At 45.5% G+C, this 16,147-nt stretch overlaps 1 protein-coding gene and 1 long non-coding RNA gene across 2 annotated transcripts in view; both read right to left on the bottom strand.

Moving 5' to 3' along the window:
• Nucleotides 1-6,721: 6,721 nt before the first annotated feature.
• Nucleotides 6,722-9,493, bottom strand: LOC132222815 (uncharacterized). The gene is made up of 2 exons (XR_009450306.1): nt 8,586-9,493; nt 6,722-8,347 (listed from the first exon to the last, which is right to left on the bottom strand). It is a non-coding gene; the product is annotated as an uncharacterized LOC132222815 (long non-coding RNA).
• Nucleotides 9,494-11,043: 1,550 nt separating this feature from the next.
• Nucleotides 11,044-16,147, bottom strand: part of SEC11A (SEC11 homolog A, signal peptidase complex subunit) — a 29,733-nt gene continuing 24,629 nt past the window's right edge. The window contains exons 5-6 of the mRNA XM_059678043.1: nt 12,035-12,092; nt 11,044-11,564 (exon numbers count right to left, since the gene is read on the bottom strand). Of these exons, the coding sequence (XP_059534026.1) occupies nt 11,514-11,564; nt 12,035-12,092 (109 nt within the window). The 3' untranslated portion in view covers nt 11,044-11,513. The remainder of the gene's footprint in view (nt 11,565-12,034; nt 12,093-16,147) is intronic.

Raw genomic sequence — 16,147 nt, 5'->3', positions numbered from 1 at the left:
AGCTCAGGGGTTGAGCCACTCACCCAGACATCACCCTGGAATCAGACTTCGGGTCTGTCTGGACCTCTCACCCAGGGCAGATGTAGCCTTGCCTAAACCACACCCACTCTGTTTTACCATCCCAAGTTTAAACATCACGTTCCTTTAGACTTCCCAAGGGGAGAGGGAGCAGGCACTGAATTTCCAGTGTCACCTCTCTTCTGCAGGTGACCCTGGGATTCTGCTCTGACAGGTTCATGTACACTTAAGCCAAGCCTCCTCTGACAGCCGGCTCACGGCTCCAACCACAGCCCTGAGACTGACCGCTGATGCCCTTGGGATCCTTTTATCTGTCTGCCTAGAACAGGAAAGAAGGGCTCTGAGGACCCTGGAGAAAGCAGGGTGGCAGCTGCACAGCCAGCTACAAACACAGGAATGAGAAGCATCAGGCACAGCAGAGGGCGGCTTGGCCAAGATAGCACTTCTAAGTGGAATCTCCCGGGAGTCCAAGGCTCTGGGTTTATTTTTTATTTATTTTCATTTTTTAAAAACTTTAAAAAATATATATTTTTATTGATTTCAGAGAGGAAGGGAGAGAGAGAGAGAGAGAGAGAGAGAGAGAGAGAGAGAGAGAGAGAGAGAGAGAGACACCAATGAGAGAGAATCGTTGATCGGCTGCCTCCTGCATGTCCCCTACTGGGGATCAAGCCCACAACCCAGGCATGTGCCCTTGATGGGACTCGAACCTGGGACCCTTCAGTCCGCAGGCTGAGGTTCTATCCACTGAGCCAAACTGGCTAGGGCAGCCGTGGGCAAACTACGGCCCGTTTGAAATGAATAAAACTAAAAAAAAAAAAAAAACTAAAAAAAAAAAAAAAAAAAAGACCGTACCCTTTTATGTAATGATGTTTACTTTGAATTTATATTAGTTCACACAAACACTCCATCCATGCTTTTGTTCCAGCCCTCCAGTCCAGTTTAAGAACCCATTGTGGCCCTCAAGTCAAAAAGTTTGCCCACCCCTGAGCTAGGGCGAGGCTCTGGGTCTAGAACAAGGACGTCAACTGCCCACAGCCTGTCCCCCAAGTCTACGATGATGACAAGGGAAGTCCAAAGGCCTCCATCCATCCTACGGGGAAGACTGACAGTGAGTCACATGGAGGTTCAGGGGGAAGCTCTGAGCACTCTGGACCCTTCCCAGGTTTCCACAACATTCAAGGACATCCATGGACAACGCAAAGAAGATTCACAGGATAATCCAAGCTTCAAAAAAGGAGGAAAAGATACATGGCAAATCCCATTATAACCGATAAAACATTTCAACTGCACCATGGCTATTTTTTGTTTTGTTTTGTTTAATCTTCACCTGAGGGTAGGTTCTTACTGATTTTTGAGGCGGGGGGTGGGGGGGGGCATCAATTGGTTGCCTCTTGTAAGTGCCCCGACCAGGGACTGAACCCACGACCTAGTATGTGCTCTGACTGGGAATTAAGCCCCAAACATTTCAGTGTACGGCATGAGGCTCCACCAAATGAGCCGCCCGGCCAGGGTTGCACCATGGGTTTTAATCAAAGACTGCTTGAAATAAAGGACATTTTTTGCTGTATTTTCATTACATTGGAACCCATTACAAGTAGCACCTTTCATAACTGAGCCTTTGTTGCTTTCTAAACGCACTTACACGCATGCTCCTTGGTCACCAACATGATTTTGATGTAGTAAAGACTACTATTGGGGTGGGGGGGCATTGGGGGGTTAAGGACACATATGTAATATCTTTATAAAGAAAAGACCACTATTATGCCCATTTTACAGATGAGTTAACTCATGCACAAGGCATTAATTGCAGAGAAACTAAACATATGGAGAAAACCAAAGTGTGGTGGTTTTCAAACACATGAAAGGTACAGAGGACAACAGAGGTACAGAGAAAGTGAAAGCAGAAATTTTAAATTAGACATTTCTAATAAAAGAAATGATGACAAGCACAGAGCTGCTCAGAGTAGGGCAGTGTAAAATAACTCTCCTGGCAAATTTCTGAGCACAGATCTCCACCTGTGTGGGCTGGAGAGCTGGCGAGAGACATCCTGAGATATCTCAGGTCCTTCTCTTTAGTTTCAGAATAAGAAAGCCGCTGTAGAGTCAGGAAAACAGCAGAATCTTTAAGGAAGGCTAAAGGGAGAATCAGGAATAGTTCATAGTTTCCCAGAGTCAGAGAGATTAGCTAGAAAATCAGAACATTAGTCATTAATAAGGCAATATTTCAGAAACTGAAACTGTCAAAATACTTTTTAAAAATTTATTTTATTTTTTTACATGTTTTTATTGATTTCAGAGAGGAAGAGAAAGGGAGAAAGAGATAGAAACATCAATAATGATAAGAGAGAATCATTGATCGGCTGCCTCCTGCACACTCCTACTAGGGATCAAGCCCGCAACCCGGGCATGTGCCCCTGACGGAATCAAACCCAGGACCCTTCAGTCTGCAGGCTGATGCTCTATCCACTGAGCCAAACCAGCCAGGGCCAAAATACTTATTTTTTTAAAACAGGTAATATTCACAAAAGGAGAAAATATGATTGGTGAGGCTTAGATGACTGTCGCCCCATGCTCCGAGAGGTGGCCCGTTCAATTCCCAGTCAGGGCACATGCCAGGCTCAATCCTCAGTAGGGAGCCTGTTTCTCTCTCTCCCTATTTCCCTCCCTTTCTCTTTAATGAGAAAGCGATGACAATCCTCATAGTGGCTAAAAAAGCTAAGCAGCTGCTCTCAGGGAAACGGCACAGATGGTTAGGGAAGGTATGGATATCTAAGGAAGCGAGAAGCCTAGGTCCAGCCTTTGTAATTATTTGGGTTTGGGTACAATTGTCGCGTGTTTCAGGAGGCATTTCAGTAGCTGAAGTAAATAGTCTTTAAACCTCACAGAGGTTTAAAGGCTTGGAAATCTGCCTGAGAATCTCACTATATCTAGATTGGCTATTGTGAGCAAATCCAGAAAAAAACGCAGAGCCTCTACAGAACAACTCCCAGGGGCTTTGCAATAGTGGGGTTTATTCCAAATAAGAGTCTCAATAGACGCTATAACAGTAGAAAATGGGTTACAACACCCAGCACTGTGACATGATAAAGAGACCGACTTCAAGCTCCTGGCTCCATCTTCCACAAACCAGAAGATGCTGGGCAAAGCTCAACTTCCGGTTTCTCTTTTGTAAAATGGAGTTTATTTTGAGGACTAAGTGAAAGAAAATAAAAATCTATTACAAGCTCAAAAGCACTTAGCAGAGCACAGGGCGAATTCTACGTCCTCAGTATTATTAGCTGGACCCCGGGGAAAGCAAAGCCTGCTGTAAGCCTGAAGCCCGTTACGGGGCAAGGTTCCCTGGACAAGGTTCCCTGGACAGCAGCGAAGGCCCTGGTGTTGACACAAAGTCCACAAAATGCTTGGCAAATGCCTATTCACCATGAGCTTCCTGATAAACTAAAATGCTAGCATATCTACCTCTCTTTTGACCAATTCCAAGAAACAAGATCTATACAAAGTTCTTTTTCACTTAACTGAGTTGCCAGGCTGACAGCTTTGATCAAACTTCATGCTAGTTGATTTAATTACTTGCCTGAGGTAAGTCCTGAGAAAAAATCCTTTAACTAGACTCCTGGAATTAAACCTGGAACCCAGCTAACCCATGTAAACAAACTGACCAACTGCAGGAAGGGCTCAAGAGAAATGATTCTTCATCGAGGCGTTCCAGAAACTTCCAAGGTTCGTAGAACAACAATCTACAGTTTAAGTCATATTCAATACAGTAACCTAACTGTATGGAAGAGGAATAACTGTTGTTTTATATATAACATGAACTTAAGAAAAAGCAGGATAAAATATTCTCAGCTGGTGAGGATAAGAGGTTGGCTATAGTCCTGACCGGTTTGGCTCAGTGGATAGAGCATCAGCCTGCGGACTCAAGGGTCCCAGGTTCGATTCCGGTCAAGGGCATGTACCTTGGTTGCGGGCACATCTGCACCGGGGGGTGTGCAGGAGGCAGCTGATCGATGTTTCTAATTCTCTATCCCTCTACCTTCCTCTCTGTAAAAATATCAATAAAATATATTAAAAAAAAAAAAAAGGTTGGCTATAATAGACCTGAGGGGAATTTTATCAGAATGGAGAAGAGGTATGAAATTTTTATGTTTCTTAAAAGAGGCTATGAGTTTGAGAAGATTAGGAGCACTGCTTCACTGGAAAGCTAGAAGGCTCCTGACTAAGCGTGGAGCCGGTCTTCTGTCAGGTGGCTCTTGGCAGAGGCTGCAAACTGTACCTACACTGAAGGAGCATCCTCTGAAACAGCTCATACAAACATTAGGCTCAGTGGTTAGAGCATCGGCCTGAGGACTGAAGAATCCCAGGTTCGATTCTGGTCAAGGGCGTATGTCCAGGTTGCGGGTTCAATCCCCAGTAGGGAACATGCAGGAGGCAGCCAATTAATGACTCTATCATCATTGATGTTTCTATCTCTCTCTCCCTCTCCTTTCCTCTCTGAAATCAATAAAAAATAATTTTAAAAAAACACAACAGAACAAAAACAAACAAACATCAGGCTAATGGACACAGGGATTACAGAACAGCAGCACACAGTGCCCCTGCAAGGAGGTCCCAGAAGAGAATTTCTTGGTCCCCGATATCACTACAAGTCGTTGATGTTTATTCATTGTGCCTATTCCATAAAGAACAGACATGATTATTTCCCTCTTTACATCAACCCCGAAGGAGCTGAGAACCACCCAGACAACAGAATCTTTCAACGTGTCTTACCATCTATGTTCTCATTCTTTTCTCTTCTCACACTATTTCAATCCCAAATTCTTCAATTATTTTATATATCTCATCATATGCCTTATACATATAGCATCTTTGGGAGCCAGCCCAAATCCCTTTTGGAACAACGCAGGGTATAAATAAATCTAAACTGTGCAAAGCACTATGACAAGGACCAGGGGACACCCCAGGGTAAGTCAGAGGCTGGCCTTGCCTTAACACCTGCAGGGAGCTGGTTGGGAGGGGGACACACATCACACGGTATCACAGAGGAGCATGAACAAAGTCTGGCAGTGCCGAGCAGGAAGCACTGTGCACTTGAGAGCTCAGTTGAGAAGAAAAGCACTCCTCTTTTGAGCTCCCTGTGCACCTCTCTACCACTGCACCTAGGATCCTATGTGGAAAAAGTCTGTTTCAAGTTGCCTCTGGGTTCCTGGCAGAGGAGGGATCTGGTCTTACTCATTTTGCATCCCCAGGGCCTAGCCCAAAATCTGGCACAGAGTAGATGCTCAATAAATGTCTGCTGGATGAGAAAGCTTTTAGCAGGTAGAGCAGTGAGCTGACACTCCAGGGAAAGCGACCAGCAGAAGCAAAGACTGGAGGGTCTGTACAGAGACCAATGTCAAGGGTACAAGAATGTGGAATATGCTGAGAGCTGAGGGCTTAAGAATGACACTTTGAACACTTTAAGGCAATGTCTTCACTATATATTTTTTTAAAATATATATTTTATTGTTTTTTTTATAGAGAAGAAGGGAGAGGGATAGAGAGTTAGAAACATCAATGACAGAGAAACATCGATCAGCTGCCTCCTGCACACTCCCCACTGGGGATGTGCCCGCAACCAAGGTACATGCCCTTGACCAGAATCGAACCTGGGACCCTTGAGTCCGCAGGCTGATGCTCTATCCACTGAGCCAAACCGGTTAGGGCTCTTCACTATATTTTAAAAATACATTTCTACTGATTTCAGAGAGGAAGGGAATGGGAGAGAGAGATAGAAACATCAATGATGAGGGAGAATCATTGATTGGCTGCCTCCCGCACGCCCCCTCACGGGGGATCGAGCCTGCAACCCAGGCATGTACCCGACTGGAATCGAACCTGGGGCCCTTCAGTCCACAGGCTGACGCTGTATCCACTGAGCCAAACTGGCTAGGGCTTCACTATTTTTTGATAGCACCTGCATATTCTAGTCTCTCACACTTCCTGGTCTGGTACTAACAATCCTAGTAAACTAGAGAGGATAGTGACAAAGATAAACTCAGCCGGAAAAAAAACAGCCTACGCAGGCTGGCCCGACTGGAGGAGCGCCTTGAGGGATGTGGACAATCCATTCAGCTGCTAGAATCAGCTGGATCATTTCTGAAGCTCAACAGAGTGACAGGTGTCATAAGAAGGCTGCCTCAGATGCTGAGATACCCCAAGTTCTAAGGGGTCACTTGGACTTGCAAACAACTTGTGCAAACGACCAACAAATGCACTCAAGGATAACAGAGCCTTTATTCCAAGACTAGGTTCTCTCAGAAGCCTGAGATTCCCTAAGAAATCAAACCAGTACTTCTCCCATGGAGAAAGAGCACACAGAAGAGTCCAAGGGCACCACACGGAAGAAAACAGGATTAACACGAACAATTATGAGGAGGGAACATGCTGTTTAAACGGAACCATAGACAGGGAAAATTTTCAGATTCAAATTTGGCAAGACCAAGATAATGTACTTAGTAAATAACAGAGAAGTACAAATTGCTTTAATGATTCATATGCTCTGCCCCAGAATAACAGCTCAGTAATAATGCTACCCTAAGTTACTGCCTCTGGTTCCAACTCATTGTTATGCTGAACAGTCGGGACTGTTCTATGCTGCTAGATGCTACAGGGAAAAAGAGAGCAGTATTTTAATATATATATATAATGTATATAATTTTTTAAAATTGATTTCAGAGAGGAAGAGAAAGAGAGGGAAGGAGAAACATCAATTGTGAGAGAGAGTCATTGATTGGCTGCCTCCTGCACGCCCCACACTGGGGATCGAGCCCACAACCTGGGCATGTGCCCTGACTGGGAATTGAACCTGTGACCTCATCATAGGTTGATGCTCAACCACTGAGCCAGCCGGGCAAGAGCAGTATCTATAAAATGGAATTCCTGCACTGGAGGAGCTCACGATGTGAGGGTGGAACTTGAGGCCATATCCAAAACCTTACACCAGTAACACAAGGCTGCCAATGCTGAGCGAGAGAGGAAGAACAACTGTGAAGAAAGCGAGACGCAGACAAGCAGAAATGTGAGTATGAGGTAAGTGGGAAAACAGCGGTACAGCCCAAGGGTGCTTCCTGTTAGCTAAATTCCAAGTCTGAACTTCACACGTAGGTAATGTGTGGGGTAAACAAAATTTATAGTCCAAGTTTGGCTCAGTGGATAGAGTACCGGCCTGCGGTCCTGGGTTTGATTCCAGTCAAGGGCATGTACCTACGATGCAGGCTCCTCCCAGGCTCGGGCCCTGGTCGGGCTCGTGCAGAAGGCAACCAATCGATGTGTTTCTTTCACATTGATGTTTCTCTGTCTTTTCCTCGCTCTTCCACTCTCCCTAAAAATCTATGGAAAAATATTGAACGAGGATTAACAACAAAAAAGTATAGTCCAAAACAGATACTGTCAGAGTAATGGGGGTGCTGAAATAAAGTAACAGGTGGCAAAGGCCTAAAGGAGGCACAGACTGGTGCGCTGCAGGGCAACAGTCACCCTAGCAACAGGGAGCCACTGGATGAGCTTCTGGATTAGGTGATGGCAGTGGCAATAGAAGGATGGTGGCAAATGCAGAACGAATAAGTGACCAAATGCAGTGGGGAAATGAAAACTCTATGTGAATGTGCCTTCAAAGAAAAGGTGAAATTGGGGGGGCAGAGAGGGAAGCTTGTAGGAACTGCTATGAGTGTAAGTTGAAAGATGGGCCAGTCAAGTACAAGTGTCCAGTGGGACAGAGACCTGGGACCAGAACTGAGGACAGGCATTGAAAATACCGTTTTGAGCCCTGGCTGGTTTGGCACAATGGATAGAGCGCCGGCCTGAGGACTGAAAGGTCCCGGGTTCGATTCTGGTCAAGGGCACATGCCCGGGGTTGTGAGCTCGATCCCCAGTAGGGGGTGTGCAGGAGGCAGCCAATCAATGATTCTCTCTCATCTTCATGTTTCCATCTCCCTCTCCCTTCCTCTTTGAAATCAATAAAAATATATTTAAAAAATAAAATACCATCTAGACCCAATAGTTGGGGTAATGAAGTGGATTAGTAACAGCCAAGAGATGATCCCATTGTCAAATTCTCATTTGAAGTTTTATTGATTCTTATTCTTTTTGATTCCGTTCACTCGTAATGGATACTAGTAAGCCTTCCCAGATTTCAGAGAGCTTATAATTCCATTAAAACACTAAATTAAACATCTCTGGTAGTTCTTACATTTTCAAAGAGCTTTTCATTATACTTACAAATACAACCTCCCAGTTTTAAGTCCTAAACTTTAGCACTAAACTAGAGAATATAAAAACTGGGAAAGAATACCTATTGCCGCTGAAACCGGTTTGGCTCAGTGGATAGAGCGTCGGCCTGCGGACTGAGGGGTCCCAGGTTCGATTCCGGTCAAGGGCATGTGCCTGGGTTGCGGGCATATCCCCAGTAGGAGATGTGCAGGAGGCAGCTGATCGATGTTTCTCTCTCATCGATGTTTCTAGCTCTCTATCTCTCTCCCTTCCTCTCTGTAAAAAATCAATAAAATATATTAAAAAAAAAAAAAGAATACCTATTGCCATATATTTTTTATTATTGGCTAGTAGAGCAATTCAGTATTAATACATGATTTGATTACTTTTCAGGGAAATGTAGTTGTTGCTTCCAACTACAGCATCCAGCAAAGGAGGAAAAACAGTAATTTCACAAAACTGGGTGTGAAAGTATGCAAGTGAGAAAAAATATTAACGTTTTCTTCCCCATGAGTACATGAGGAGGAGAAAGCTGGACGGCTGAGGGTGAGAGGACAAGGAAGTTTACCCTCGGGCAGCTGGGATCCCAGAGGAGTCCTCAGAGGGCTGGTTTGTAAACAGCCAGGGCACGAATGCTGGGAGCAGCTCCCCAGCCTCTGCAGGCCATGAGGAGGGGAAAGTGAGGGAAGTAGCCATCCACACGGGGCTATTTTATGGCCTCTGCTCTGCTTGGCTCCTGAGAAAACAGAAGCCTCCCAGACAGGTCCAAGGAAGCACTTGTTAGCTGCGATTTGCCAAGTTTCTCCCTCTGTTGGGCTCATTAAGAGCCCATATCCAAAGCTTGAGGGCTAAAGCCTTGTTAATGGCTTCAGGATGGCACTGTTCTCCACAGGGGAGGCCTTCAGAAGATCAATTGTCCCTATTCCCACTCCATTAGCATTCAAGTATGAACTGATTCCCCCTTTAGTTGAACAAATAGAGAAAGAGTGCATTTAGCTCAACACAGAAAACTTGCTTACTTTGAGATTTCACATTAATATAAGAAGAAAACAAGGAGCCCTTAGCTGGTTTGGCTCAGTGGACAGAGCTTCGGCCCGCGGACTAAAAGGTCCCAGGTTCGATTCCAGCCAAGGGCACATGCCTGTGTTGCGAGCTCGATTCCCACTCAGTAGGGGGCGTGCAGAAGGCAGCCACTCAATGATTCTCATCATTGATGTTTCTCTCTCTCTGTCTCTCTACCTTCCTTTCTGAAATCAGTAAATATCAACACTAATAAAAGAGAAAAATGGTAATTGGCGTACGAGCTACCTTTTTCATTGGCTAATCAGGGCTATATGCAAATTAACTGCCAACTAAGATGGCAGTTAACTGCCAACAAGATGGCGGTTAATTTGCATATGTAGGCACAATGCAGGGAGGTGAAAGGGAAAGCAGGAAGAAGCCCCCTGCCACTGACAGTGATCGGAAACCCAGGGGGGAGCTAAGAGCTGGGGGGCAGGGCAAAGGCGGCCCTGGGGCCGCCTTTGCCCTACCCCCCAGCCATGATCGGAGAATCAGGTGCCTTTTCCGCCCTGGCCAGTGATAGCAGGAAGTAGGGGTGGAGCCAGCGATGGGAGCTGGGCACAGTCGAAGCTGGCAGTCCCAGGAGTTAGGGGTCCCTTGCCTGGGCCTAAAGCGAAGCCCACGATCCCGGGGCCGCTGCAGCTGTGGGTCCCCGCTGCCCGGGCCAGACGCCTAGGCCAGAGGCGTCAGGCCTAGGCAAGGGGCCGATCCTGCGACTGGAGGGTGATGGGGGTCAATGCCTGAGGGCTCCCAGTATGTGAGAGGGGGCAGGCTGGGCTGAGGGACACTCCCCCCCCCACCCCCACACCCAGTGCACGAATTTCGTGCACCGGGCCCCTAGTCCTATATAATAAAAGCCTAATATGCTAAGTGGCCTGTCATCTGGTTGGCCGTTCAACCAATCAAAGCGTAATATGCTAATGATATGCAAAGGCCACTCAATTGCTTGCTATGACATGCACTGACCAACAGGGAGTAGATGCTCTGACCTGTAGGTTAGCTTGCTGCTGGGGTCCGGCCAATCGGGGGCTGAGTGAGACAGGCCGGACACACCCTGGAGCCCTCCTGTGGTCCCTCCCTGGCTGGCCAACCTCTTGTATATATATATTAAAAAAAGAATATTAAAAAAAAGAAGAGAACAAGGAATTAAGAGTATTTTGTGATTCAAACACAATGGCTTACCGTACTCTCCCTAACTGCCTCGATAGTAAAAGAAGAAACATCTGGCTTTGCTTTCAATACTGGAAACCCTGCCTCCTGAGGTTTGCAGAGCAAAGCCAGGAACTTAAGGTCCAGGCAAATCCTGGTTTAAAGGAGACGTGCTTGCCCTCCAGCACCTCCCTCCTCCGGCCTCCCGCCTCCAGGCAGACAGGGCTGCAAATGTGTCAAGTGTGGGAAAGGTTAGGAGTCTACAGCAGAGTGAGACTTTCTGGACCTTTAAGCAGCACTACCTGGGTTTACACCCAACTGAGTCACACCCGGGTGAAGAATTTTGTGACTAAGAGACTTCCTATGAACGTCAGTGGCCACTCTGACATCACAAAAAAAAAAAAAAAAGAAACACAACAAAGAAACAGTTGGTAGTGTGAGGACAATCTTCATAGCCCAAGGACTGGTCACATGGCAGCCTTTATCTCCCCAGGGGGCGCTGGGAACCAGAACTGAAAGGCAAACTGCAGAAAGCTTTCCCGACAAACACAAGTCAGGGATAAAGGGTTCAATATGCAAAGTCTTTTATTTAACATTTTAAAACGTTAAAACTTCCGACCACCTCCGTATGCGCCATCCCCATTAGAAGGAGGAACGGTGGCTTCAAACTCGGGCAGAGCTGTGTGTTCCTTACAGACTCTGTAGGCACTTTAGAAGTGAAGCTTGGCTTCAAAATACAAACACTGGGGGCTTTGGCTCAACCTTTTAATATAAAAAATCCACTGATGTACAAAAATGCGAAAGTGGGACAATGACAACATATGAAATCCTGTGATTGAGAGTCCCCTGGAGAGCGCCCAGTGGGGCACGCACATCTGCCCATACAGACTCTGGGTGGGAACATAAACGAATGCAAACCAGTGCTACCAGGAGGGGCCAGCGTGTGTGCGCGCCACTCCGCCAGCCACAGACCAACATCTACTGGAAACATCAGTAACACAAAGTACGGCACCTCCCAGGAGCAGCGAGGCAGCTTCTTACTCACGATGAACCAGCACAAATAGGCCCAGCAGAAAGAGTACTGCATACTGGAAGAGAAACAGCCAGTCAGGGGAGCCTACAGGCTCTCGAGTCCTCAGGCCTAACAAATAAACTGGCCTTTGTGACCAGGATACAACATTCAACTACCCAATTAGTCTTCTCTTTGAAGGGTCCATTTAATAGTTCCCAAAATTGAGCAAAAGATCACAGTTTTAATGAAACATAAAGTACATGATCTTTTTTTTTAAAGTCTTTATTGCTGAAAGTATTACAGACCCCTCTCCCCCGTTGGCCTCTCCCAGCCCGCCCCTGGCCCCCACCCCAGGCCTTCACCCCCCAATTGTCTGTGTCCATGGGTTATGCATATATGCACACAAGTTCATTGGTTGATCTCTTCCCATCTGCCCTCCCTCTGAGGTTTGACAGTCTGTTCGATGCTTCTATGTCTCTAATGAACAACAACAAAACCCCCCCAAAACCAAAAATAGATCCAGAGACATAAAGTACAGGATCTTACCTTAAACTTAGGATAGTCATTCATGAGGATTGTCACAATCCCAATATAAGGAACAAATCTAAACAAAGAAACAAACAAAAAATTGATTGTCAAGAACTTCCTATGTAGTTATCATTTACTGAGCATTCTCAGTATCTTCCACAGAAAATTAATTTTCAGTTCACAGAGTCCATTTGTATATACCGTCGTCCTATAGATCCTTTCAACAGCCCAGTGATAGGGAAGTTAGGAACATCGCCATTCTATAGATGAGGAAACAGGTGCTCAGGCCCACGGCACGTGGCTCCTGCGCAGAACCAGTACCGGATCCGAGTCTTAGACATCTATTTGGTGACTCAGTGCTGGGGGCTGGGTTGTCCTCATTACCTTTAGGGGCTGTCAAACTAGTTGGGGAGACAAGGTAAACACAGCCAGAACATTACAAGGTACTTCATGCTAAGTGTCTGAAAAGTGAATGTAAGAGCCCTAGTCTAGTACTTAAGATTTCCTCACCTCCCCTTTATTAACCACCTGTAATTTGGCTTTGGCTCTCTTAATCCTGAAATCACTGTATGCAGCAGACCAGTCTCAGCTCCAACCTTCCTTTATTCTGCAGCATTTGACTTTGATGCCCACAAACTCATGTTTCTTTTCTTTTTTTAAAATATATTTTATTGATTTTTGCCCTAACTGGTTTGGCTCAGTGGATAGAGCGTTGGCCTGCAGACTGAAAGGTCCCAGGTTCGATTCCGGTCAGGGGCATGCACCTTGGTTGTGGGCACATCCCCAGCAGGAGGTGTGCAGGAGGGCAGCTGATGGATGTTTCTCTCTCATCAATGTTTCTAACTCTCTATCCCTCTCCCTTTCTCTCTAAAATCAATAAAATATATATATATTTAAATATATTTTATTGATTTTTTTAGAGAGGAAGGGAGAGGGAGAAACATCAATGATGAGAGAGAATCATTGATTGGCTGCCTCCTGCACGCCCCCTACTGGGGATCAAGCCTGTAACCCAGGTATGTACCCTTGGCTGGAATCAAACCTGGGACCCTTCAGTCCACAGGCCAACGCTCTATCCATTGAGCCAAACCAGCTAGGACAAGTTGATGTTTCTTAAAATCTAGCCTTCCTCTGTCGGAATCACTGGAATAGCTTGTTAAAAATGCAGATCATGCCCAGTCGGTGTGGCCCAGTGGTTGAGCGTCAACCTATGATGAACCAGGAGGGTCATGGTTCAATTCTGGGTCAGGGCACATGCCTGGGTGGCAGGCTCGATGCCAGTAGGGGGTGCGCAGGAAGGAGGCAGCCAATCATTGACGTTTCTAACTCTCTCACTTCCTCTCTCTGAAATCAATGAAAACATTAAAAAATGCAGATCTTTGTATCTTTTCCAGATGTACTGAGTTGGAGCATATCTGGAAGGCGGGCCCTAATGATGCCTCTGCACACCGAAGTTCAACAGGCATGTTCTGGCACATGACACGCATGGAACAGACATGTGGTGGCAAATATTATCCCTTGGAGGGTTCACACTTTAGTTTCCAGCCTGGGACAACCTCTAAGAGCTGAAAATAACAGTCAGTACAGAATGGCACAGCTAAGCTACGAGGGCAGAGAGAGGGTCTCTGTATTTTATTTTTTGATATACTTTTTTATTGATTTCAGAGAGGTAGGAAGAGGGAGAGAGATAGAAACATCCATGATGAGAGAGAATCATGGATCGGGTGCCTCCTGCAAGTCTCTCACTGGGGATCAAGCCCACAACCCGGGCATGTGCCCCTGACTGGAACTGAACCTGGGACCTTTCAGTTCACAGGCCGATGCTCTATCCACTGAGCCAAACCGGCTAGGGCAGTTCTCTGTATTTTTTAATGCATATTATTTTCTTTTTAATGTAACAGCTCTTTAATGTAATCTCTTGTGTCTCATTTACAACACCTTCATGAAAGCAACAGCTCTCCGTAAAGGTAAATCACCTAATTTAAGAATGTAAAGGCAAATGCCTGACGGTAAAATGCAGATTAAAAGCAATAAAAGCATCTGTGATTTCTATGAAGACAGTATCAGGCTGCTAAGTCTGATCCGATGATCAGTCAGCAACCATTCTCATGGATAGAGACTTCCGCTGTTACCTCCTTCCAATACTGATGCTCAAACCACCACAACCTGTGGCTTCCAGTAATCACATAGTCTTGCCTGGGAGTTTTCCATGGACACATTCTTTCCCCTAAGGTTGGTTTCTCTTTGCCAGCCTGAGTGAAATGGAAGCACCCTGATCTTTGGGAGTCACATAACCAAATGCAAGATAGCCTATGACAGGCAGTCCCAAGTCAAACAAAGGACTTAATGATCCGTATCACCGTTTCCCTCCGGGGACAGAGACAGCACAGAGTGCACAATGCTATCAGCAGTCACCTTCAAGTCAAATCAGATGCGCTTTTTCCCTCCCTGCACAGAAAAAGTCTGCTAAAGCGAGTTGGTAAAAAGCAGAAGGTTTAACATAAGTAAACCAGATGCCACCCACGAGGCCACCTCCAACGCCAGCCTGTGCCGAGTCACCATCTAGAAGGCAGAGTGTGAAGATATGGAAGCCCCGGGGGCTGATCCCAGGAAGTAGCCTCAGAAGGAAGAGGTTGTGGCAGAAGATACTTTTGTCAGATGTTACAGGGATCTATATCTGGGAAGTCTGGACTACCACAGCTGACTTAAAAAGGTTCACTGTTGCTACCCCAAAATAATCTGTTTCAAGTTAAGTATAGAGTATATTTCAAAAGGCTCATCCTTGAAACTGAGTTCAGCCAATAGAGAGCTCAATTACTCTGTTCCTTCCATATATTTTTATTCCTCTTTTCTTTTATATTTTTACTGATTTCAGAGAGGAAGGGAGAGGGAAAGAGAGATAGAAATATCAATGATGAGAAAGAATTGATCAGCTGCTTCCTGCACGCCCCCTACTGGGGATTGAGACCACAACCTGGGCATGTGCCCTTGACCAGAATCGAACCCAGGACCTTTCAGTCCGCAGGCTGACGCTCTATCCACTGAGCCAAACCTGCTACGGCTATTCCTCTTTTCAATGTCAAGTTCTCTCTATTCCCTGGCCCACCAGCCTTCCCTCTTTCTGTTGTTGTCAACTCTTCTTTGAGTAACAGGTCCTCTCGTGGTTTTCAACTCCCTCCCTGAATTTAGGAAGAATCACCCCTATTAAATACCTAGTTGGTTCAGTATTAATTTCATTTTCTTTTTTGTTAATCCTCACCCAACGATATTTTTTCCACTGATTTTTAGACAGAGTGGAAGGAAGCGGGAGAGACAGAGAGAAACATCAATGTGAAAGACACATTGATTGATTGTCTCCTGCACAGGGATCCAGCCTGCAACCGAGGAACGTGCCCTTGATTGGAATTGAACCCAGGACCCTTCAGTTGGCGGGCCGACCTTCTAACCCCTGGGCAAAACTGGCTAGGGCTGGTTTCATTTTCTAAAATTGTTTTTACTACATGTTACGACATGAATGAATCTTGAAAATATTATGCTATATGAAAGAAGCCAGATGTAAAAGACTGCTTAGTGTAAGATTAAGGTTCTGTTTATATAAAATGTCCAGAACAGGCAAACCATAGAGACAGAAAGATTAGTGGTTGCCAGGGGCTACAGGGAAAAGGGGATGGGGAGTGACTGCAAATGAGTTCAGAGTTTTCCTTCTGGGTGTGGAAACGTTCTGGAATTAGTGGCGATGGCTGTGCACACCTTGTGAATATAATGAAACCCAATGAATTGTACACTTTAAAATGATGAATTTTATACCCCAATATATGGATTATATATCAACGTTTTTTAAACTTGTTTTATTTGGGCCTTGGGCTTGAAAGTATAAAATTTTTAGTGTGCAGGCAGCTGTTTGAAAAAGGTATTGTTTTTAATGCATAAAGACATTTGTACCAGTTACAGAATGATCTGCGAGAAAGCTCTAGCCTCAAGGTCTGGGTACAGTGTGACTCTGAAATATCAGTTTAGGGTTTTATAAACACAATTTCCACAAAAGGAGGTGATATGCCCCTGTAAGTGTCAAGGTAAGTGGTGGCATAATCACTGGAAAGTGAATTTGTGCTGTTAAGATCCGGTGCCCTG

The sequence above is a fragment of the Myotis daubentonii genome, chromosome 21 (assembly GCF_963259705.1).
Source record: "Myotis daubentonii chromosome 21, mMyoDau2.1, whole genome shotgun sequence".
Taxonomy (NCBI): domain Eukaryota; kingdom Metazoa; phylum Chordata; class Mammalia; order Chiroptera; family Vespertilionidae; genus Myotis; species Myotis daubentonii.
This window is presented reverse-complemented; position numbering and strand designations above follow the sequence as displayed.